An 18,326-nucleotide genomic window follows, 5' to 3' on the forward strand; every position below is an offset into this window, starting at 1 on the left:
TTTTAACTTTAGGAAAAGGATAAGGTGGTCTGATTTATGATGAACTTGATGCAAAAATCGAGACAACTGCAGTGAGCTCATAATGGCCACAATCGCTATCACTTTGCTGAGGGAAGCAGCCTGTAGACGGGGAATGACCTCTGCACAAGAAGAACAGGCTCAGGCGCCGTTAGTTATTATGGAGATGGGCCGCTGAACAAGATCTTTATCGCTTATTGATTGAGCCAAGGTGATTAAATGCTAATTGCTAAGGACAAATGGCAATGAGCCAAGGTGATTAAATTCTAATTGCTAAGGACAAATGGCAAAAGCATTTGCCAGAGCAAAAAATCAAGTGAGGGGGTGGAGACCTGTCAATAATTGTGCCCATTGGTATTCCTGGTGAGTTTCTAAAGAAGATCCAGGACCAAAAAATAACTGGGAGGTTCAGTGAAGGCCAGGAACTATATAGACATCTTTAGAAACACAAATGCAATACTTATACCCTTTTACACACCTCGCTGTAAAATGTAACATGTAAAACTCTTATCAATATCATTTAAACTTCCAACTGTTTCCATCTTGAATGAATAATTGAATTTTTAAAGGACTTTTAATCCTTTTCACAATATCAGACAACATGGAGACTGTCCCCCCCCCAGTATTTTATTATGAAACATTTCAAATATATAGAAAAGTTGAAAGAACTGTACAGTAAAATTCTTATGCCCACCACCTATAGTCTACAATTAACGCTCTACTGTATTTGCTTTATCATGTATCTGTTTATCCTTATATTCCCCATCCATCCATCCATCCATCCATCCATCCATCCACCCATCTGATTTTTTATGCATTTCAGAGGATGCTACAGACATCAGTACATCAAGGAATCTGTTTTACAACATAGCCTATATAATATTGTCTTCTTCAAAGCTTGTATGCAACTCTGATCACACTTTAGCCTCATGTCACCCCTCATATTTTTTTTAAAAATTAATTAATTTATTTATTTATTTATGTCTGTGTTGGGTCTTCGTTTCTGTGCGAGGGCTTTTCTCTAGTTGTGGCAAGCGGGGGCCACTCTTCATCGCGGTGCGCGGGCCTCTCACTATCGCGGCCTCTCTTGTTGCAGAGCACAGGCTCCAGACACGCAGACTCAGTAATTGTGGCTCACGGGGCCAGTTGCTCCGCGGCATGTGGAATCCTCCCAGACCAGGGTTCGAACCCGTGTCCACTGCATTGGCAGGCAGATTCTCAACCACTGCGCCACCAGGGAAGCCTGAACCCCTCATCTTGAAAACCAGACTCATCCTACCCCCGTTTCAGACTTGTTGTAAGGAATAAGTAAAATGATAAGTGAGATACTTACTCCTCCCACGAAGGGGTCCAATAAATGGAGCTAGCACTGCTGTGTTTACTAAGAAGGAAAGAAGGTTTTTCTTTTTGCTGAAGGGAGTGAGGTGCCTAAGGTTGGCACGTTTCATGTGAGCCAGATTGGTGGACGTCATTTCTAACGCCAGTGATGCTAACCCATGCTCAGTTTCCTTCCTTCAACAGGAGTGAAGAGCCCCTCACCCTGGGTCACTGGCACGAGCTGCACGTGTCTCGCACAGCGAAGAATGGTATCTTACAGGTGGATCAGCAGAAAGTGGTGGAGGGAATGGCGGAGGTAAGAAGGACGTCACCTCCTGATGGCTTATGTGAATGGGGTTACTATTTGCTTCCTGTCTTGGAGATGAAAGTAGCAGCATAATGATTAAACACAGTGCCAGTTTACCTGGGCCAACAACCAAGCTTCCCACTGGGCAAGTTACTTAACTTTGCAATTCCTCAACTGTGAATGGGGATGATAATAAGGGGGGCCTCATAGGGTGGTTGGAAAGATGGAGTGAGCTAATACAAATGTAGCGCTTAGAAAATTGCCTGCCTACCTCCATGCCTCCCAAGCTCTGCCTTTGCTCATGTTGGTGTATAAGGCAGTTCAGAACACAACTCCAAGGCAGGGCCAGAGATGGGGTGGTCGCACAGCTGACAAGGACACAGACTCTGAAACCAGACTCACGGGGCTCAAGATCTAGCTCCCTTCCTCACCAGTAGTGTGAACTCAGACCAGTCACTCCATCTCCCAAGTTGGTTTTTTTGCATCTAAGAAATGGAGTAATGGTGACACAAGAATGAGGTCTTATAGAGTTGTGAGAATTAGAATAACTATTTATAAAACACCCCAGAACCTGGCATATGATCAGCACTTTGTAGCTTTACTTATTGTTAATAGTGTGCTATCATAATAACCTCAAGAGCTCAGAATTTCCACTCAAGTTTATAACTTTCATCCATGATTTTATTTCCAAGGTCATGTTCAAAGGAAAATGACATTTTTAAGGAGTGGTAAGAGAGATTTGCTTTAAACTGTAATCTACTGCGATTCTGTACACACACGAAATTTACAGACCCCTAAAACAGAGGGGACTTTAGATTTGCCAGGATGTTCATTACAACGGCCTTCATTCTGTGCATCACAGGTTTAAAGGGGGCATTGGGCTTCCCTGGTGGCGCAGTGGTTGAGAATCCGCCTGCCGATGCAGGGGACCACGGGTTCATGCCCCGGTCTGGGAGGATCCCACATGCCGCGGAGCGGCTGGGCCCGTGAGCCATGGCCGCTGAGCCTGCGCATCCGGAGCCTGTGCTCCGCAACGGGAGAGGCCACAACAGTGAGAGGCCCACGTACCACAAAAAAAATAAAAAATTTTTAAAAATAATAAAGGGGTTATTGATGAATGTGGGTGTTCTGATAAGAAAATGAATTGATAGAAAAAAGCAAAGGAAGGAAAAGGGACTCTTGGTGGTAAGAGGTATTTGGTTGAGGAGGAGAGAAGAAAGAAGGACAGACATGTCAAGAAGGCAGCTTTGGGGACAGCAGTGGTGGGTGGTCCTATCAGAACCAAGGACCTTCTTGGGAATTACAAGAACCAGAAACTGGGCTCTGCTTCAAGAGGCGAGTACCTTAGAAAATATCCCATCTATATTTGTGGAAGGAAGGAAGGGAGAGGGGAAGGGACAGAGGAAAGATGGAAGGAAGAAAGGAAAGCAGGGAAGAAGGAAGGGAGACGAATAAAGGAAAATGGATTTTAAAGGGAGAATGGGAGTCACTTCTTGGACAATCCAGAAAACTCGAACAGCTGACTTTAGTCCAAGACAAGATTAGAAGCTCACAAGCATAGATCTGACTGTGTGTTGACTTAATAATATACATTCAAAAAAGCATTGTATCGATTTAGGCTCTAGTTACCAACATCTGTAAAACAGTAACAAAAACTTAGGATGGGCGTGTTTGTAACTAGTGGGCTTAAGGCCTTTGATTCTAAATAAGGAACTCTTCAGGAGGCCGTATTTACCATCAGGATCCTACAGTGAAGAGGTAACACAAAGGTAGAAACCACACCTCGGGTTCTGTTACTACCATGCCAGGGAATGAGAATTAAACAGTATGGTAAAACCAGTGTCCTCCCTATTGGCTATTTGAGCGGATGGAGCTGACCGGAGGGCTGCCCAGCTGGAAAGCAGTATAAACATGTGGGAGGGAAGGCGTGGCTGTTCTGTGTGCATTTGAGGGTGGTTCTTATGAGGCTGCCTTGAGACCGGAGTGGGAAGGCCCAGTGCTTGACCTCCAGGAATTAAACCTTAATCAGATCACCCCGCAGGGGTCTCCTCGCTGCCAGCTCTCCTGTCCATACCATGTTCAAAGGTGTGGCTGAGAGGGGCAGAGGTCTTGGAGCTTAGAGATGGGCGGGGACAGGGATTAGAGGGTACTGCTGGGGGCTAACCCAGCCCCTAAGTGTTCAGGCTGCACTGAGAAACGCCAGCAGCGCGGGGTGAGCCAAGCTATGCAGACTCAGAGGAAAGGCAGTGCTTCCCAGGGCTTCAGGAAAACCCAACCAGGGCGTTTGCTCAGGTTTTCCAACCACTCCCAGCCGAACGGAAGCAGCAGATCCAGGCCCAGAGCATCCCACCGCAGAACAGGCCCACCTTGCTGGGTCTGTTTATCTTCTGCGGTCCTGCGTGGGCGTGGCCGCTGCAGCCCCGCCTCTTATCCACCGGCCGGCGCTGGACCTAAGCAAGAAACTGCAAGTGTTTTCAAAACGGCCTGCTTCTCTGAAATCCCCTTGACCCTGCAGCCTTCCTGCTTTCCTCCTAGTATTTTTTTTAAAGACAAGATGGAGATGGGTTCATGGGGGTGTGTGCTGACAGCTCCTGTCTGGTTCTCTATTTCATCAGGCCACAAGAATTCGCGAAAGCCCTTCTTTGATGACCAACCCCCTCCACCTCCCGGCTAGTTAAATAAGAACCCGGGCTTTCCTGGTGGCGCAGTGGTTGAGAGTCCGCCTGACAATGCAGGGGACGTGGGTTCGTGCTCCGGTCCGGGAGGATCCCACATGCCGCAGAGCTGCTGGGCCCGTGAGCCACGGCCGCTGAGCCTGCGCGTCCGGAGCCTGTGCTCCGCAACGGGAGAGGCCACAACAGTGAGAGGCCCGCGTACCGCAAAAAAAGAAAAAAAAAAAAAAGAACCCTTGAAGCTGCCTGAAGGTTATTGACAGAAGGCAGTTCAATATGTTTAATCCAAGACCTCTCTGCTTCTACCTGGCTGGACCCCACCACCGTGAGCGCTCCCCTAGATGGAGCTCCCTCCTCTCTGTCTCCTCTTCTCCATCGCAACTTCTCCTCCCTCTGGCCAGTTATATTCCTAAAACGCAGTAGGACTGTTCTCTCTCCTGCTGAAAGCTCACTGCTTTTGGGGTGAAGAGCACATTTCTATCCATGCATGATCTGGTCCCTCCTTGCCTCTGCCCTATACCTACATGCCCTCTAAGCCCTGACTTTGTCCAGTTTCTTTCTCAGTTCTAACTCTTCCTAGAGCACCTCCCCACTCCCTATGTCTGGGGTAGAGTATGCGATGCCCCCTCCCTGCCAGGTGCACCCATAGTCACCTGGACAGTCCTCACAGGGTTAATCTTACCTGCCCGGTCACTTGTCTGTGTTCACCCCAGCCTAAGCCTCTGGAGGGCAGGGACCTGGGCTTTCTTATTTACTGTTGTTTGTGCAGCACTTAGTACCTGGGACATAGTAGGTACCCAATAATATTTGTTAAATTATTAAATGCTGCTACTGTTTGTATTTCTTTTGATCATAAATCAAAGGAAACAATAACTATGTTACTCAAAGTGTGTTCATCCCCAGAGGTCTCAAATGTGTATGTTATCTTAGGACATTTTAACATTTTGCTTAATTAAGACTCATGTTTAAAGGAGTTTAGACATTACATCTCACACACAGCTTGTTATCTAGCCCAGCCATTGGGTTTAGGCTGTTGAAATGACCAAAAGCAGGGGAAGCCTTTGGGGGTTGACAATGGGGAATTCTCTGAGAACCCGGAAAAGAATTTCTCTGCCCTTCCTTGTATTTGATAACAAGGAACACCTCCCACCTGCCATGCCTTCCCTTTCTCTTGGCCTAAAGAAGTTCTATCTTTACCATTAGTGAATATAACAATAGCTGCCATACTGGAACGCAGATCCCGCATCCAACTCTAGGTAAAGTGCTAAATCAGTGGAATCTCAGCCACCAGGACAGGCTAGACTGTACTGTAGTCAGCACACATAAACCCCAAATAGCAGCACCTTATAATAAGGAGTTATTTCTCACTCACACTACATGTCCATCTATGGTCAGCTGCGGCTTTAATCTGAGACCCAGGCTGAAGAAACAGGGCGTGGGGGAAGAGGGCACGGTGAACCACTCCCGGCTCCGAAAGCCTCTGCCCAGAAGTGATTAATTTCTCTTCTGCTCATGCTTTATTGACCAAAGCAAGTTACATAGCCCCACTTGAGATTGACAGGTTGGAGGTAATCTTCCTGCAGGGAGAGGGGTATTTTTTTTTTTTCTTTCTGTACGTGGGCCTCTCAATGTTGTGGCCTCTCCCGTTGCGGAGCACAGGCTCCGGACGCGCAGGCTCAGCGGCCATGGCTCACGGGCCCAGCCGCTCCGCGGTATGTGGGATCTTCCCGGACCGGGGCACGAACCCGTGTCCCCTGCATCGGCAGGCGGATTCTCAACCACTGCGCCACCAGGGAAGCCCCGGGAGAGGGGTATTGATGATGGAACAGTCTACCGTATTCACTCACATTTTATAGATGATGAAACTGAGTCTCAGAAATGTCAAGAAATTTACTTTCATACAGGTGGTAAGTAGCAATGCAAAACAAGGCAGAGGTCAAGCCAATGTGTAGACAGATTGTCATGATGAGTCTTGAGACTCGTCTCTGCCATTTGCTCCCTGACAGGGAACCAAAGGTACCTTTGGTAATCTTAAGTTGCACCGTGTTTTGTTTTTAATCTGTTGGCAGGGAGGCTTCACCCAGATTAAGTGCAACTCGGACATTTTCATTGGTGGGGTCCCCAATTATGATGACGTGAAGAAGAGCTCAGGCATCCTCAAGCCATTCAGTGGAAGCATCCAGAAGGTACAGGCTTCCCTTCCTCATGTGTATTGTGTGACCTTGACGGCAGACAATGGAATTGAGAACTGTGATCAGTGCAACCTACTGCACCCAAGAAAGAAAGCTTGAGAAATTTTTAACGTTTTTAAGATTATATTTTTTAGTGCTCAGAGCATACCTTTCCAACCCCACTTTCTTATAACGTCTGCTCCTGGCTATATCCAGCAGACATGCCATGAATGCAACTCAGTGAAGATGAATTTGTACAACACATCCACTAAAATATCCTGGGATTGTTGAGGGAGGCACCTGGCACCAGGTCGCTATAGACACTTCTACAAAAGGGAAGGAAGAGGATGGAATCTCATAGGGACGGGACTCCTGCTTCTCTTCGGGGTCACTTTGCTTTTTGCTCAAGGCAAGGCCCAATTGTTTTCGCCGCCTCCACTCCCATCCCCGCCACCATGATTTAACAGTTGTTCATCAATCATGTAACCATATTCTTGAGCACAGATTAGAGTCCTTCCATAGAAGGTCTGGAAAAAATCCACTAGGCTAGTAAAAGAGACAGGATGCTGACCCCATTCATATCTGTCTCTCATTCCTTCTCTTGGGGCTGCCCGTGATCTCTCGAGTCATGAGATTATGTTCTGTCTGCAACAGATATGCAGGTTGACCCACCAACCCAGATTTCCAGGACCACTAAACACTGAGGGAAAAGAATTTGAAGAAAAGCACATCCGTTTCCTGGATGTTAGCAGTATCCTGTTTCCCTTTAGCAACCACTGGAGGAACGGGGGCCACTGATCCCTTTCAGACCTGCAGCAGAGTAAGGAGAGGCTGAGATGATGGAGGGACAGTGAGAGAGGGTCCTCTCAAACGATTTGCACGTCTGGACTCTGGGAAGGGCCCCTGGGGCTCTGTACTCTGTATCCCAGTGTAGGGCCCAGAAAAGGGGCCCAGTCAATATTTCCTCTCTCTGGTGTGCTTCCCTTTGTTGCTGAACTGTGATATCAGTGACACTTCAGTTCGGACCGCTGTCCCTCCAGGAATGGGGGCGGGGACACGGTCCCCATCGGCCACGTGTAATCACGGGTTTGAAATTAGGCAGCGGGCTGAGTTGCTAAGAGGCTTCACCTTCCTTCCTGCTCTGTCAGGTTTTGCCCCTTCTTCATACAGCACACACAAGCCTTTCCTCCTTACTTCCTGGAAAGGCCCTCCTCCCCTCCCAGTGACCCAGTCATTGGCTCTGCCTTATCCTGCAGTGGGCCGAGCCGTTCTTGGCTTGTTCAAGTCCTGCATTCTCAGCAAGAAAAGGAGGAGACTGCGGAAAGATTCTGGCTCTTATCTGGCAGCTTCTGAGATTCAGGGCTAGGGAAAAGTTTTCTCCCAGCCCTCCTGACACTCTCTAACAACTAGGCAAACCTGTGGAAACATGGATTAGTGGCTGGAAGTGCCATTACTAATCTCTTAGGACCCCCTGCATGGTGGACCTTCCCCCGGGACGTGTTCTCTCTGTCTCCGAGTTCAGCAAAGCCTGTGAGACTTTGAAATAGCAACAGCTCAGGGCCAATGCACACTCCGTTTATTTGTGGCTGGGGAGACCAGTAACCTCGCCCTCTAATTCATCAGTTTCACTAAAGCCCCACTGCAGGGAAAAAGGGTGAGCAAAGAGCTCTCTGGTCCAGTGAATATGCAGAGCAGTGCTAAGAACATGATCAGAGTTTCACTCCAGGGAAGAGGATGTGGAGAGGAAGGGGATTCCAGAGCGTCAGGGGAGGGAGGAAGCAGGAGGGAGGGGGGCGATTGCAGAGGCCGAGTTGGTGGAGCTGGAAGAAGCCGCAGAGAACTCTGGCCAGGAAGACACAGCAGTACGATTCCACCACCTCCAGGACGCAGTCACCCGCCCTTGGATTCCTGCCTGTGTAGCATTTTGTGTTGTATTCTTCCTTAATCCGCTTTACTAGCAGCATCTCTCAACCTTGGCTTCACCTTAGAAGCACCTGGGAAGCTTTTTAAAGTTAACGATGACTCCATTTCACCCACAGAGATTCTAGTTCACTTGATCTGGGTGGGGCTTGGCGTGAGTATGTTTCTTAACCCTTCCCCCCTCCACCTCGGGTGATTCTAATGTGCAGAATTAGAACCCTAATTTTGTGGTCATTGGGACTTCTTTACGACCTCACTGAGTAACCAGGTCTTCCAGAGACAGAGGAAGCTGCACGTATAGTCTTATAAATGATGCAGTCTCCCAAACACCAGATGCAGTCACTTCAGTTCCTGTGTCACTTACAAGACTATAAAAGCAGCAGCCGGACTTTCTCTCTTTTGTTTAAAGCTCCCTCACCCTTAGGCATAGTTCACATTAGCTGAGGAAAGCTGTAGGAGACTGAAAAGGCGTTTTCTGAATTCCTGAATTTCTTTACATTTTCTTTCCTAAGATCATCCTGAATGACCGGACCATCCACGTGAAGCATGACTTCACGTGGGGCGTGAACGTGGAGAATGCAGCCCACCCCTGCGTGGGAGCCCCCTGCGCCCACGGGGGCAGCTGCCAACCCAGGAAGGAGGGCTATGAGTGTGATTGCCCCTTGGGCTTTGAGGGGCGGCACTGCCAGAAAGGTACACCGCAGGGAGGGGAGGGGGAGGGGGGACTCAGGGGCCGCTTCTGGGAGCAGAGGAAATGGACAGAGCGTTTGGGGGACCAGTCGATAACCCCGGGAAAGCCATGCCAGTTATTTTTATCAATGATGTCAGTAGCATATTGATGATGGATTATATATAAACAACTCTGATTATTTAATAGGAATTGAAATGCTGAAACAGTTCTGTAAACAGTAAGAAAATAGTTCCCAACCTACCATGGCTCCTTCCCTGAGAATCCCCTCGTAGTCTAGCACTCAGAAGGTTAACTCGTAGGGAATTCCCTGTTGGTCCAGTGGTTAGGACTCCGCGCTGTCACTGCCGCGGCCCGGGTTCGATCCCTGGTTGGGCAGCCGAATTAAAAAGAGAAAGTTTAACTCATAATATGGGTAAGGGAGGTTTCCGGGACTCCTACATCTGAGCCACTCCCAGAGCCTATCCTGACAGGTGGATGCCTGGGCTTTTATAGGCTGGTAAATATCTTGACTAAATATTTTTGACTCCTACCTGTGAATGCTGGAAAGAGAAATCTGAGAAATCTTGCCAAGTATGGCAAAATACGAAGTGTACCTTAGTTGCTCCAAACAAAAATATGAATAACCTTCTGTAGACCGCTATTTTCCATGCTGTATATGTTTCCGCTGTACCTCAGTTTCCTCACTTGTAAAATGGGAATAATAGAGCAATATTGGCTAACACAGAGAATTGTAGCGTAGATTAAATGAGGCAATGCATATTCCTTAGAAGAAGAATGAGGCAGCACATATTCCTTAGAAGAATGCCTGGTAAAGTACTCAGCCAATATTAAACAGTATGATTCTTGGTGAGCAAAATAAAATGCACCAGCAAGTGCTCTGAGCTGCTCAGCTTTCAACCTGCCCTTGTGTGAAAGCAGAGCAGGTCCCAGACCACAGGCCCTGCTGGACTGAGCTTTCCACAGCAGCTCAAGGAGGCGGAGGCCACGGCGGGTCCAGAGCAGGCCTGCGTTGTGCAGCTCTGTCATGTCGGGCCACGTGGGCCTTCTTGTTAGAATGCCAGGTGACTTCACCTGTCTGGGAACTAATTTAGAAAGGTAGACAGGCCTGAAGGAAAGAAGGCAGCCATCCTAAGTGAAGGAACGTGCTCTTCCTCTTTCCTATTTCCAGGTTCCTGATTTTTATTCGAAGTGGGGCTTAGAGGGAAACAGATAGATATTTCGGTACATGGAGTGCTAGGAGAGGTTGTTTTCCAGCAGTCTTGGAAAATATGAAAGGTGCCAGTTTTCCAGCTGGAAGACTAAGTAGTAGTATACTGAAGTGAATCTTGAAACCTGCATGGCAAATCATATGAAATATATTTATTAACATAGCTCACCTTGGTGACGAACCCCCAAAGAAGAAGAACATTTGTGAATGAGCCTGATTATAATTCTAACAAGCAAATCACTGTTTAGCTAATAGCATGTACTTGAAGAGGTTTAGCTCGAGTGGCCCGTTCATTCAGAAAACTGGATCTGGATTTCACACATCAGCATTTGAATCTCCTAGGTCTTCAATTTTACTGCAGGCAAATTCAAGCTTGCTCCTGCCTTAAATGCGAATGGTCAATATATAAAGTCCAAGCTTAAGTGAACATTTAGCTTTGGGAATTAAAGGAGGAAGGAAAGGATAATTTGTGCTCTTGTTAGCCCTCCTTTCCCGTGACAGAGCATTAGCCATACAGATATAAAGTGCTCACGTGTATAGCTTTGTAACCATGGGTTCATGTTCAATGAGAAAGAAATCTCCCCAGAATGAAGAGTCAGATCGCTGATGAGGGCCTGGGCCTCCTGGCAAGATCCAAGGGAATGGACAGTGGCAGGGGGGAACCTGGGGGACTTTTAGGGCTCTTTTTCTTCAACCTCCTAGGCTAGAGCCAAGACTAAAACCCAGACAGAACATCAGCTGTCCTCGTGTTATATCAGTATTTCCTTGTGCTTTGAAATAAAGATGGTGTTTCTGGCAAAATGGCAGCTGTTGCCACTCTTAAGAAGATTCATATATAGGAGGTATGGGCTGTATCACATAATTTCTCCTCCTGTTATATGGCTTGAGAGGATTAATGGGACTCCGGGTGCAGGTTGGGACTGTTAAGGACAATTTTTCCAGGCCCCAGCAGGCTCTCCGAGGTGCACAGTTACCAAACAGACTTTTGAGGTGAGCATCTAGTCCTGAGTAAGGGTCGGAAATACAGGGAGGAGAGCTGGTTCCACGGAGATGCAGGAGAAGAGTCTAAAAGTTGGGGTATATTCTTCGTGAGGAAGACAAAGAATGGTTAGAAGCCATCCTTGGTTGTCAAAGAGAATCCTGTCTGATCCAGCAAAGTGATTCTTAGCCTCATATATTTAAGGGTTGTTTCCCTCCTGATTAACAGATCATGCTTTAAAAGCACAAACCTTTCCTAGCACTCCCCACAGAAGTTAGAACAGTCCTTTCACAGCGGTCAGCACGTTGTAGAAATCCCCAGCGCCAGACCTCGCTCAGTCCATACCAAGGCGTACCTTCTCCGTCAGCAAATTAGCTTCTGGGATCCTCAGTGAGTCTGGCTCTTTCTACCCTCCTCAGAGGCGAATTCCACTGGGACCCTAGTCGGGAGATTGGAAGCTTGTTCTCACCTCTTGGTGGTGCAGACAGGCTGGGGCCAGAAACTCAGACAAATCCTGGAGCAGTCCAGGCTCCCAGACCATCCAGAAGAACATTGAGGGTGTTTGGGGGCCCCCGTCCTGCCCTTTGTCTCTGGCAAAGTCAGAGGCAGGAGCAGAGCCTGAGCCCAGATGGAGGGGGGCACCAGGCTCCCACTGGACTGCAGAAAAGTGAGCCTCTCTGTCCCCAGCTGGGGCAGGAGGAGCCAGAGGGTCTTCTAACTCCCAGCCACGACTTCAGGTACCAGCAAAAACCATAGGGCTTGGTGGTCCCCTCACCTTCCATTTGGGGGCCGTCACTCTTAGGTGCCTTCTTCCTCCTCAAACCTCAGCACCCCATGCTGTACCCCAGTACCGAGGCCCTTTTCTCATCTCACCAGAGGGGTGTCAAAAAGCCGCCCTCCTCCAAAAAGATACTCCCCATCCTTAGAGATTTCTGTCTTCTTTCTCTCTGCTCTCATTCAAATTTACCCACCTGTGTCCCAGTCCCTCAGGGCTCTTGTATTTAAGTTACTAACAAGTTAAAGCAGAGTTCCACGAAGCACATGTAAAAAATTAAGTTCCAAGGAATACTGATAGCTGTTTTGCGCTCACAGACAGCATACATTCACAGGCACAAAATGGGAGGGGGCTTCTGGGGTCAAATAAATCTGGGTAATCCTGGGTAAACAAACCACTGTCTCTTCTGTGGGACTTCTCAGAGCATTTGCTACGGTCTGCGTGTCCGAGACAGGGGTGCAGGATGCAGCTGTTTCCTCCTGGGGTTCCCCCAGCCCATAGCAGACAGGCCACTTGGGAAAGAGCTCTGAGCCCAGTCCTCCTTTGCCTTCCCTGCATTAGAGTTTGGACTCAGACCGTGCAGGACCCTGCAGGCCACTAGATGGGGTTGTTTCTCTGTAGCAGCTGAAGCTGCTCCACAAGCTCACTACCGACACCAAAAGCTAATGGCTTAGGTCACACATTTGTCAGGGATGCCCAGCCCTCAAAGATGGGAGCCTGATCCATACTGATCTCCCACATTCTGGACATTTTATGTTGTGTTTAGTAATTTCACATCGTATCGCTGGGTCTGATTTGGGTGATTTTTTTGGCCGGGGAGAGGGGTCCCAGTGCATGAAACACATAGCGTCATTAAGTATGGGCTATAATTTAAGAAAACTCAGTGTGAAAAGACACAAGTGAATAAAACATAGAAATTGTGCATACTACAGGGAATTTGTTTTCTTCTGATGGTGTATCATAAACAGTGGAAGATTTGGGGTGGGGGGGTGTTCAACCTAGATGCTCATGTTTATTTTTTATTTTATTTTATTTTATTTTTTTATTTTTATTTTTTTTCGGTATGCGGGCCTCTCACTGTTGTGGCCTCTCCCGTTGCGGAGCACAGGCTCCGGACGCGCAGGCCTAGCGGCCATGGCTCACGGGCCCAGCCGCTCCGTGGCATGTGGGATCTTCCCGGACCAGGGCACGAACCCGTGACCCCTGCATCGGCAGGCGGATTCTCAACCACTGCGCCACCAGGGAAGCCCATGCTCATGTTTAGATAGCTGAAGACTGGTAGTGTTAAAAAGCATTTTTTTGCTGTTCTTTACTTTATGGCTGCAGAGTCAGTTTCATGGAACCAAGACATGTGCTCCAAGTAGAGCTGTCCAGCAGGGGAGGGTGCTGCCCTGTGGGCGAGAGAGCTACCCATCGTGGCAAGGGTTCCCTGGGGCTGGATGACCATCTCTCAGCAGGTTGTTGGTAGCAGTTCTGGCTGCTGGGAAAGCTAGGTCACAACAGCCCGGCTCCTTCCTTCACTGGCCCTGGGACTGTATGAAATAGCCAGCAAGCTCCCTTTAACTCGTCATGGTCCATTGGGCATTTCAAGTCCCTGCAGTGGAAAATGCTTGGCCTATCTTGCAGGCTGCTATTTATTGGGGTATTATTTGTGTCACCAGATGGCACGAGCTTTTAGGTCTAAACGTGAGGAAGCACCAAAAACGCTTTTCGACTAGCGCCTTTGCCGCAGAAAAAAAGACAACGTAGAAGAAATTAGATATAAAGGTTTAGGATCAAATATAGTTGTGCTTACAATACTTAAACAAACCACAAAGGGCCAGAAAGGGCTGGATGGTCACTTCTAGCTGCAATGTTGTAGGACGGAATTAATATTTATCCACATATGCTGACGACACTGAGTATATTTTCACCGTTTTTGTATTCAGCGGTGTCATTTCTAGAGCGTTCCCCTGCTCTTTGTTAATCACCACATCAGCAGGACTCTGGAATACTGCAAAGGGGGTGGGGTGGGAATTAGGGTGACCTTTTCCACTAGGGAGAGAGAAGAGGCAGCTGGCTGGCTTATTCCTTTCAAGAAAATAAATGGTCATTGACAAGGTAAGTAACTTCATCAAGGAATTATTTCTCCAGGTTTAGATTAAGTGGGGATTGTCAGCACAGGCTCGGGGGAGCCTCAGAGGTGTCAGACAATTTATTATATACATCTTGGCCCACCACCACCTGCGCCTCCACTCGTGAGCTGGGACTGGGGAGGTGTGCTGGGTGACTTGGTGCTAACCATGCAGAGAAGATTTCCAGTGGTTCCTGTTGGGAGTCAGATTCACATTCCGTAAGAGGAATGTGAATTCCTGCAGGGCTTTGCGAGGGCAGCAAGGCTGATTCCCAGAAATCTGCAACCAAAGTAATTGGGATTTTACAATGACTGTGAGATTCTGACCTTCCCTGTTCTGTTTCATGCTGGCATCTGGCAGAGTGTGGGAACTACTGCCTCAATAGTAAGTACAGTGAGTCCTCTGAGAAGCTGTGACAGTGTCCCGGGCTCATGCCAGGGCAGGCTGAGGGCACAGTGCAGGCCAACCACCTGCAGAGGTGATGAGGGGGACACACCTCCCAGGGGGGGCGGGCATCCTCCCTCCAAGATCGCCGGCCCTGGGAACATACTTGTCTCCCAGCTGGACCTCGGGAGGCCCTGAGCTCCTGAGCTGGGGGGCTTAGCAGGCACCTGGATGGGGCTCCTACACACCCCTTCGAGGGTCCAAGTGCGGAGCGTGCCCTGACCATTTCCAGGAGTCCAGGGGACTGACGACTCCTGGCCACAGGCCCACATCCATGGCCAATCCCGGCAGGGACAGGCCCTGCCTGAGGCTCAGCCAAACCCAGCAGGGGCGCCGGGGTGATGTTTAGCTCTGGGTGGGATAGTGTCTCCTCCTGTCTCAGCACTAGCAGCCTGCAGTCCGGGGCCTGCCAGCTCAGCTAAGAGCTCTCCTGCCCTCCTGCATTTCCGCACTCTTACTTCTCATCCCCCCACTCTGGCCCTCTCCTCTCTCTTTCTGCTTCTCTGGGTCCTCTCGCCCAGCCTCACCTTTCCCAACCCCCTCTCCTTCCCCTTCCCCGGGGCTGCCATCCATTTTTACACCCTCTCCACGTTTTCTTTCTTTCCCCTTCTTCTTCCCTATCCCTGCAACCTTTCCACTAGTGCCATTTTGCATCTTTTTCCTCCTCTCGACTTCCTTTTCTTCCTTCTTCCTCCTACTCGTTTTAAGCAGAGGAAGACAGGCCTGTAGTACAGCCCAGAATTTAAGATGCAAGAGCTGTTCATTTCAGTGTCTAAAAGGCCTTCCGGTCAGCAGGGCCTTGTCTTGGGCTGCACTGTCTCAGAGGACAGTGAAACAATTTCTTGGATAGTTAACTCAGAAACTGTCTTTAACATTTTTTACTTCTGTTCTGCATTCCTTGTTTTCTTTCTTTCTCCCTTCCTCCTTTCCTTCCTTCCTTAATTTTTTTATGAAGAGAATGTGAGCATGCTGTAGGTGACCTGCTAACATAGGAACCTATATCTGGGGGCCCAATGTCATTGGGTTTTGGGTTTTGCTTTCCTTCCTTCCCTCCTTCCTTCTTTCTTTTAATGTTTAAAAGTTGAGTGTAAACTCTCCTGTCGTTTGTAGTGTCAATGATTATACGTTTTCTCCTCTGGTTATAGAGTCCTTAGTTCAGTGTCTTTTTTGTACCAACAACATATTTTTGTGAAACTAGAACTCGTTTTATAAGCTGGCTTATTCTCTCTCGTTTTGCACATTTCTTTAAACATGAGATTCACTCTACTTTAATTTATTTAAACTGCCATTTGTGTCTTTCTAAAGAGAAAGAGATATTGCTATAATCTCTTTAGAAGAAATCCCCTAAATTATCCCTAATTTGTGACACCGAACACAACTCCTTAGCCTATTCTTTTACTGACTGTATGGAAGAAGGAGATTCCTCAAGAAAACAAAGGTGAGAAGTTGGGAGGAAGGAAACACACCTCTAAAATATTGAAAAGTAAAAAGTGGGCTGAGGGCCAGAACTGGGGAGAGCCGGTCTGGCTCATGGTCTGTTGCTTTCTTAGCTGTATGATCTTGGGCAAATCCTTGATGATTTTATGCCTCATTTTCCTATTCTATAAAAATGGGAACAATCAAACCCTCCCTTTCCCCCACACTCCCTGCTCCTTCCTGTGATTATTGTGGTGAAATACAATACTGGAAGGTGATCTGCAAACAATTTTCAAAGCCTCATCCCCTCTGCTTCACCAGTGTCTGAGGTCATGGCTGAAAGGGCTCTGGACCAGATTGGCTTCAGCTAGAGAAATCCTGGTGGGTTTTGTTGGGGGAATTGTTTTCTCTGCCTTCCTTGGAGAACAGGGCTATCCCCAGCTGCTCCTTGCATGGCCCAAGACCTGCCCTCTGGCTTCCAAGAATAATTTGGCACAGTTCAAGTTTTGGCATATTGCAAGGCCTTCTTGGCAGTGCTGAGACCTATAAGAGTGGCGGCCAGCCCCAGAGAGGGGACAGCAGGGAGATGTCAATTACAGGCCATCAGGCCGGGCAGTCCCAAACCAGGCCAAGTGCCTGTGCAGCCAAGAGGAAGGGGCCTCCAAGTTGATAAATGTCCTATCTCCAGGAGCTGGCTTTCTTTGTATTTTCCTGCCACGTGGTAGAGGGCTGGGGTCAAGACAGCCATGTAGCATGTAACCTCCATTTTCTGTTCTGTCTTAGCCATCACAGAAGCCATTGAGATCCCTCAGTTTATTGGCCGCAGTTACCTGACATATGACCATCCAGATATCCTCAAGAGGTAAGAAGCTTCCACAGGCACCCTCCTTATCTCCTGGTAGGTCAATTTCTCAATATCTTTCCCAGAGCCTTTCCTTATCTTCCGTGCCAGAAGATCTTTCTCCAAAAAGGCACAAGAATTTAGCCATAGTCCCGGGGGTAAAAAACATACAAAATAAACATAGAAACTAGAACAAAGCAACAGAAAAAAACAAACTCAAAAATGCAACCTTTGCAACAAACCCATGACAAACAACCCAAAGCCTTTCTGGTCCAAGGGACATTCCCAGAGAAAGGGACATGCCCAGCCCCGGGATTTCTAATATTCAGGCTTTGAGAAGCAGTGAGAACTTGATGCTCCCAAAGCCAGGGTTATATGAGTCCGATTCCCCAGCAGGGCAGTCAGCGTCATGCTGCTCTGTGGCCATGGTCTGAAGAAGCCAGCCGAGGAAGGGTTCTGGGGCACCCTCCACCAGACAGCAGCCCCAAGTCCGTGTCCTACTTTGCGTCTTCATCAGCGAGGTCCGCTGTCCTCTTCAGGCTCTTTCCAGTTCGGTGGGGGGTTCCTCAGCTCTCTTCCTATGGATACAAGAGCATGATCTAAGTCACAGCTATGGCTTTTAATCGCTGGTGGCAGGAGCTCCAGCCTTGCTCCAGGCTCCAAGCTCCTGGTCTGGAATAGTCTATTTTACACGACATGGGAAAGACTGGCTCTAGGCAAAGTCTTCAATCTAGTGAAGCTTGGCTTTGGCGCTTTCAGTTTACCCTTTTCTCTTTCTTTTCCTTCCCCGCTAGCTCTTTGTAGTTTAGAGTGTACCATCCCTCATCCTCTTGCCAGCACAATCATTCTAGAACTTTCCCATCCTCTTCAGGTTGATCACATCTTCACAGACTAAGGCAATGCTTTATGCCAAAGGCATCCAGTTCTTAGGGTGGAATTTGGTGGCTTTTCGAGGAACGAAAGAGGTTGAGAGACATTTTCCTAGGGCATTGGATGTCCCTGGTGACTCTGAACACACACCAGACGGACAGGGCTTTGTTTCTCTAATCCCATGTTGTGTTTATCAAGGTTGTCTTGCATGGGCCTTAGGAAAAATGGATTCCCAGCCAAGAAACTGGGAATTTCTTCTTTCTTCAGCCCTTTTTCCCCAGAGATGGAAGGGTGTTCAGTCTCCAGGAACTGGGAGGGTGTGAACAGTGCCCAAGGTCCTAGCCCCCTGGTGCTTAGTTAGAGGCACTGGGTGGTTGGGAGCAGAGAGGTTTGGTGAAAGTAGGAGGTGCAGTGCCCCAAAGCAGAAAGCCCAACGGCACCTGTGTGCATATATGTAGGTGCATGTACGTGTGCATGTGTGTGAAGCTACAGGTAAAAGTCAAGTTCAGGGTCTGTTTCAGTTAGATGCCTTTGGCTGCAAGTAACAGGAAACTCAGCTCAAAATGTCTTAAACATGGAGGGTA

At 48.2% G+C, this 18,326-nt stretch overlaps 1 protein-coding gene across 1 annotated transcript in view; it reads left to right on the forward strand.

The window, feature by feature from the left end:
* EGFLAM (EGF like, fibronectin type III and laminin G domains) overlaps positions 1–18,326 on the forward strand; it is a 173,034-nt gene that overhangs the window by 142,234 nt on the left and 12,474 nt on the right. Inside the window, exons 16-19 of the mRNA XM_059060251.2 lie at positions 1,540–1,651; positions 6,384–6,500; positions 8,918–9,098; positions 16,815–16,893. Coding sequence (XP_058916234.1) covers positions 1,540–1,651; positions 6,384–6,500; positions 8,918–9,098; positions 16,815–16,893 — 489 coding nt within the window. The remainder of the gene's footprint in view (positions 1–1,539; positions 1,652–6,383; positions 6,501–8,917; positions 9,099–16,814; positions 16,894–18,326) is intronic.

The sequence above is a fragment of the Kogia breviceps genome, chromosome 4, assembly GCF_026419965.1.
Source record: "Kogia breviceps isolate mKogBre1 chromosome 4, mKogBre1 haplotype 1, whole genome shotgun sequence".
Classification (NCBI taxonomy): domain Eukaryota; kingdom Metazoa; phylum Chordata; class Mammalia; order Artiodactyla; family Physeteridae; genus Kogia; species Kogia breviceps.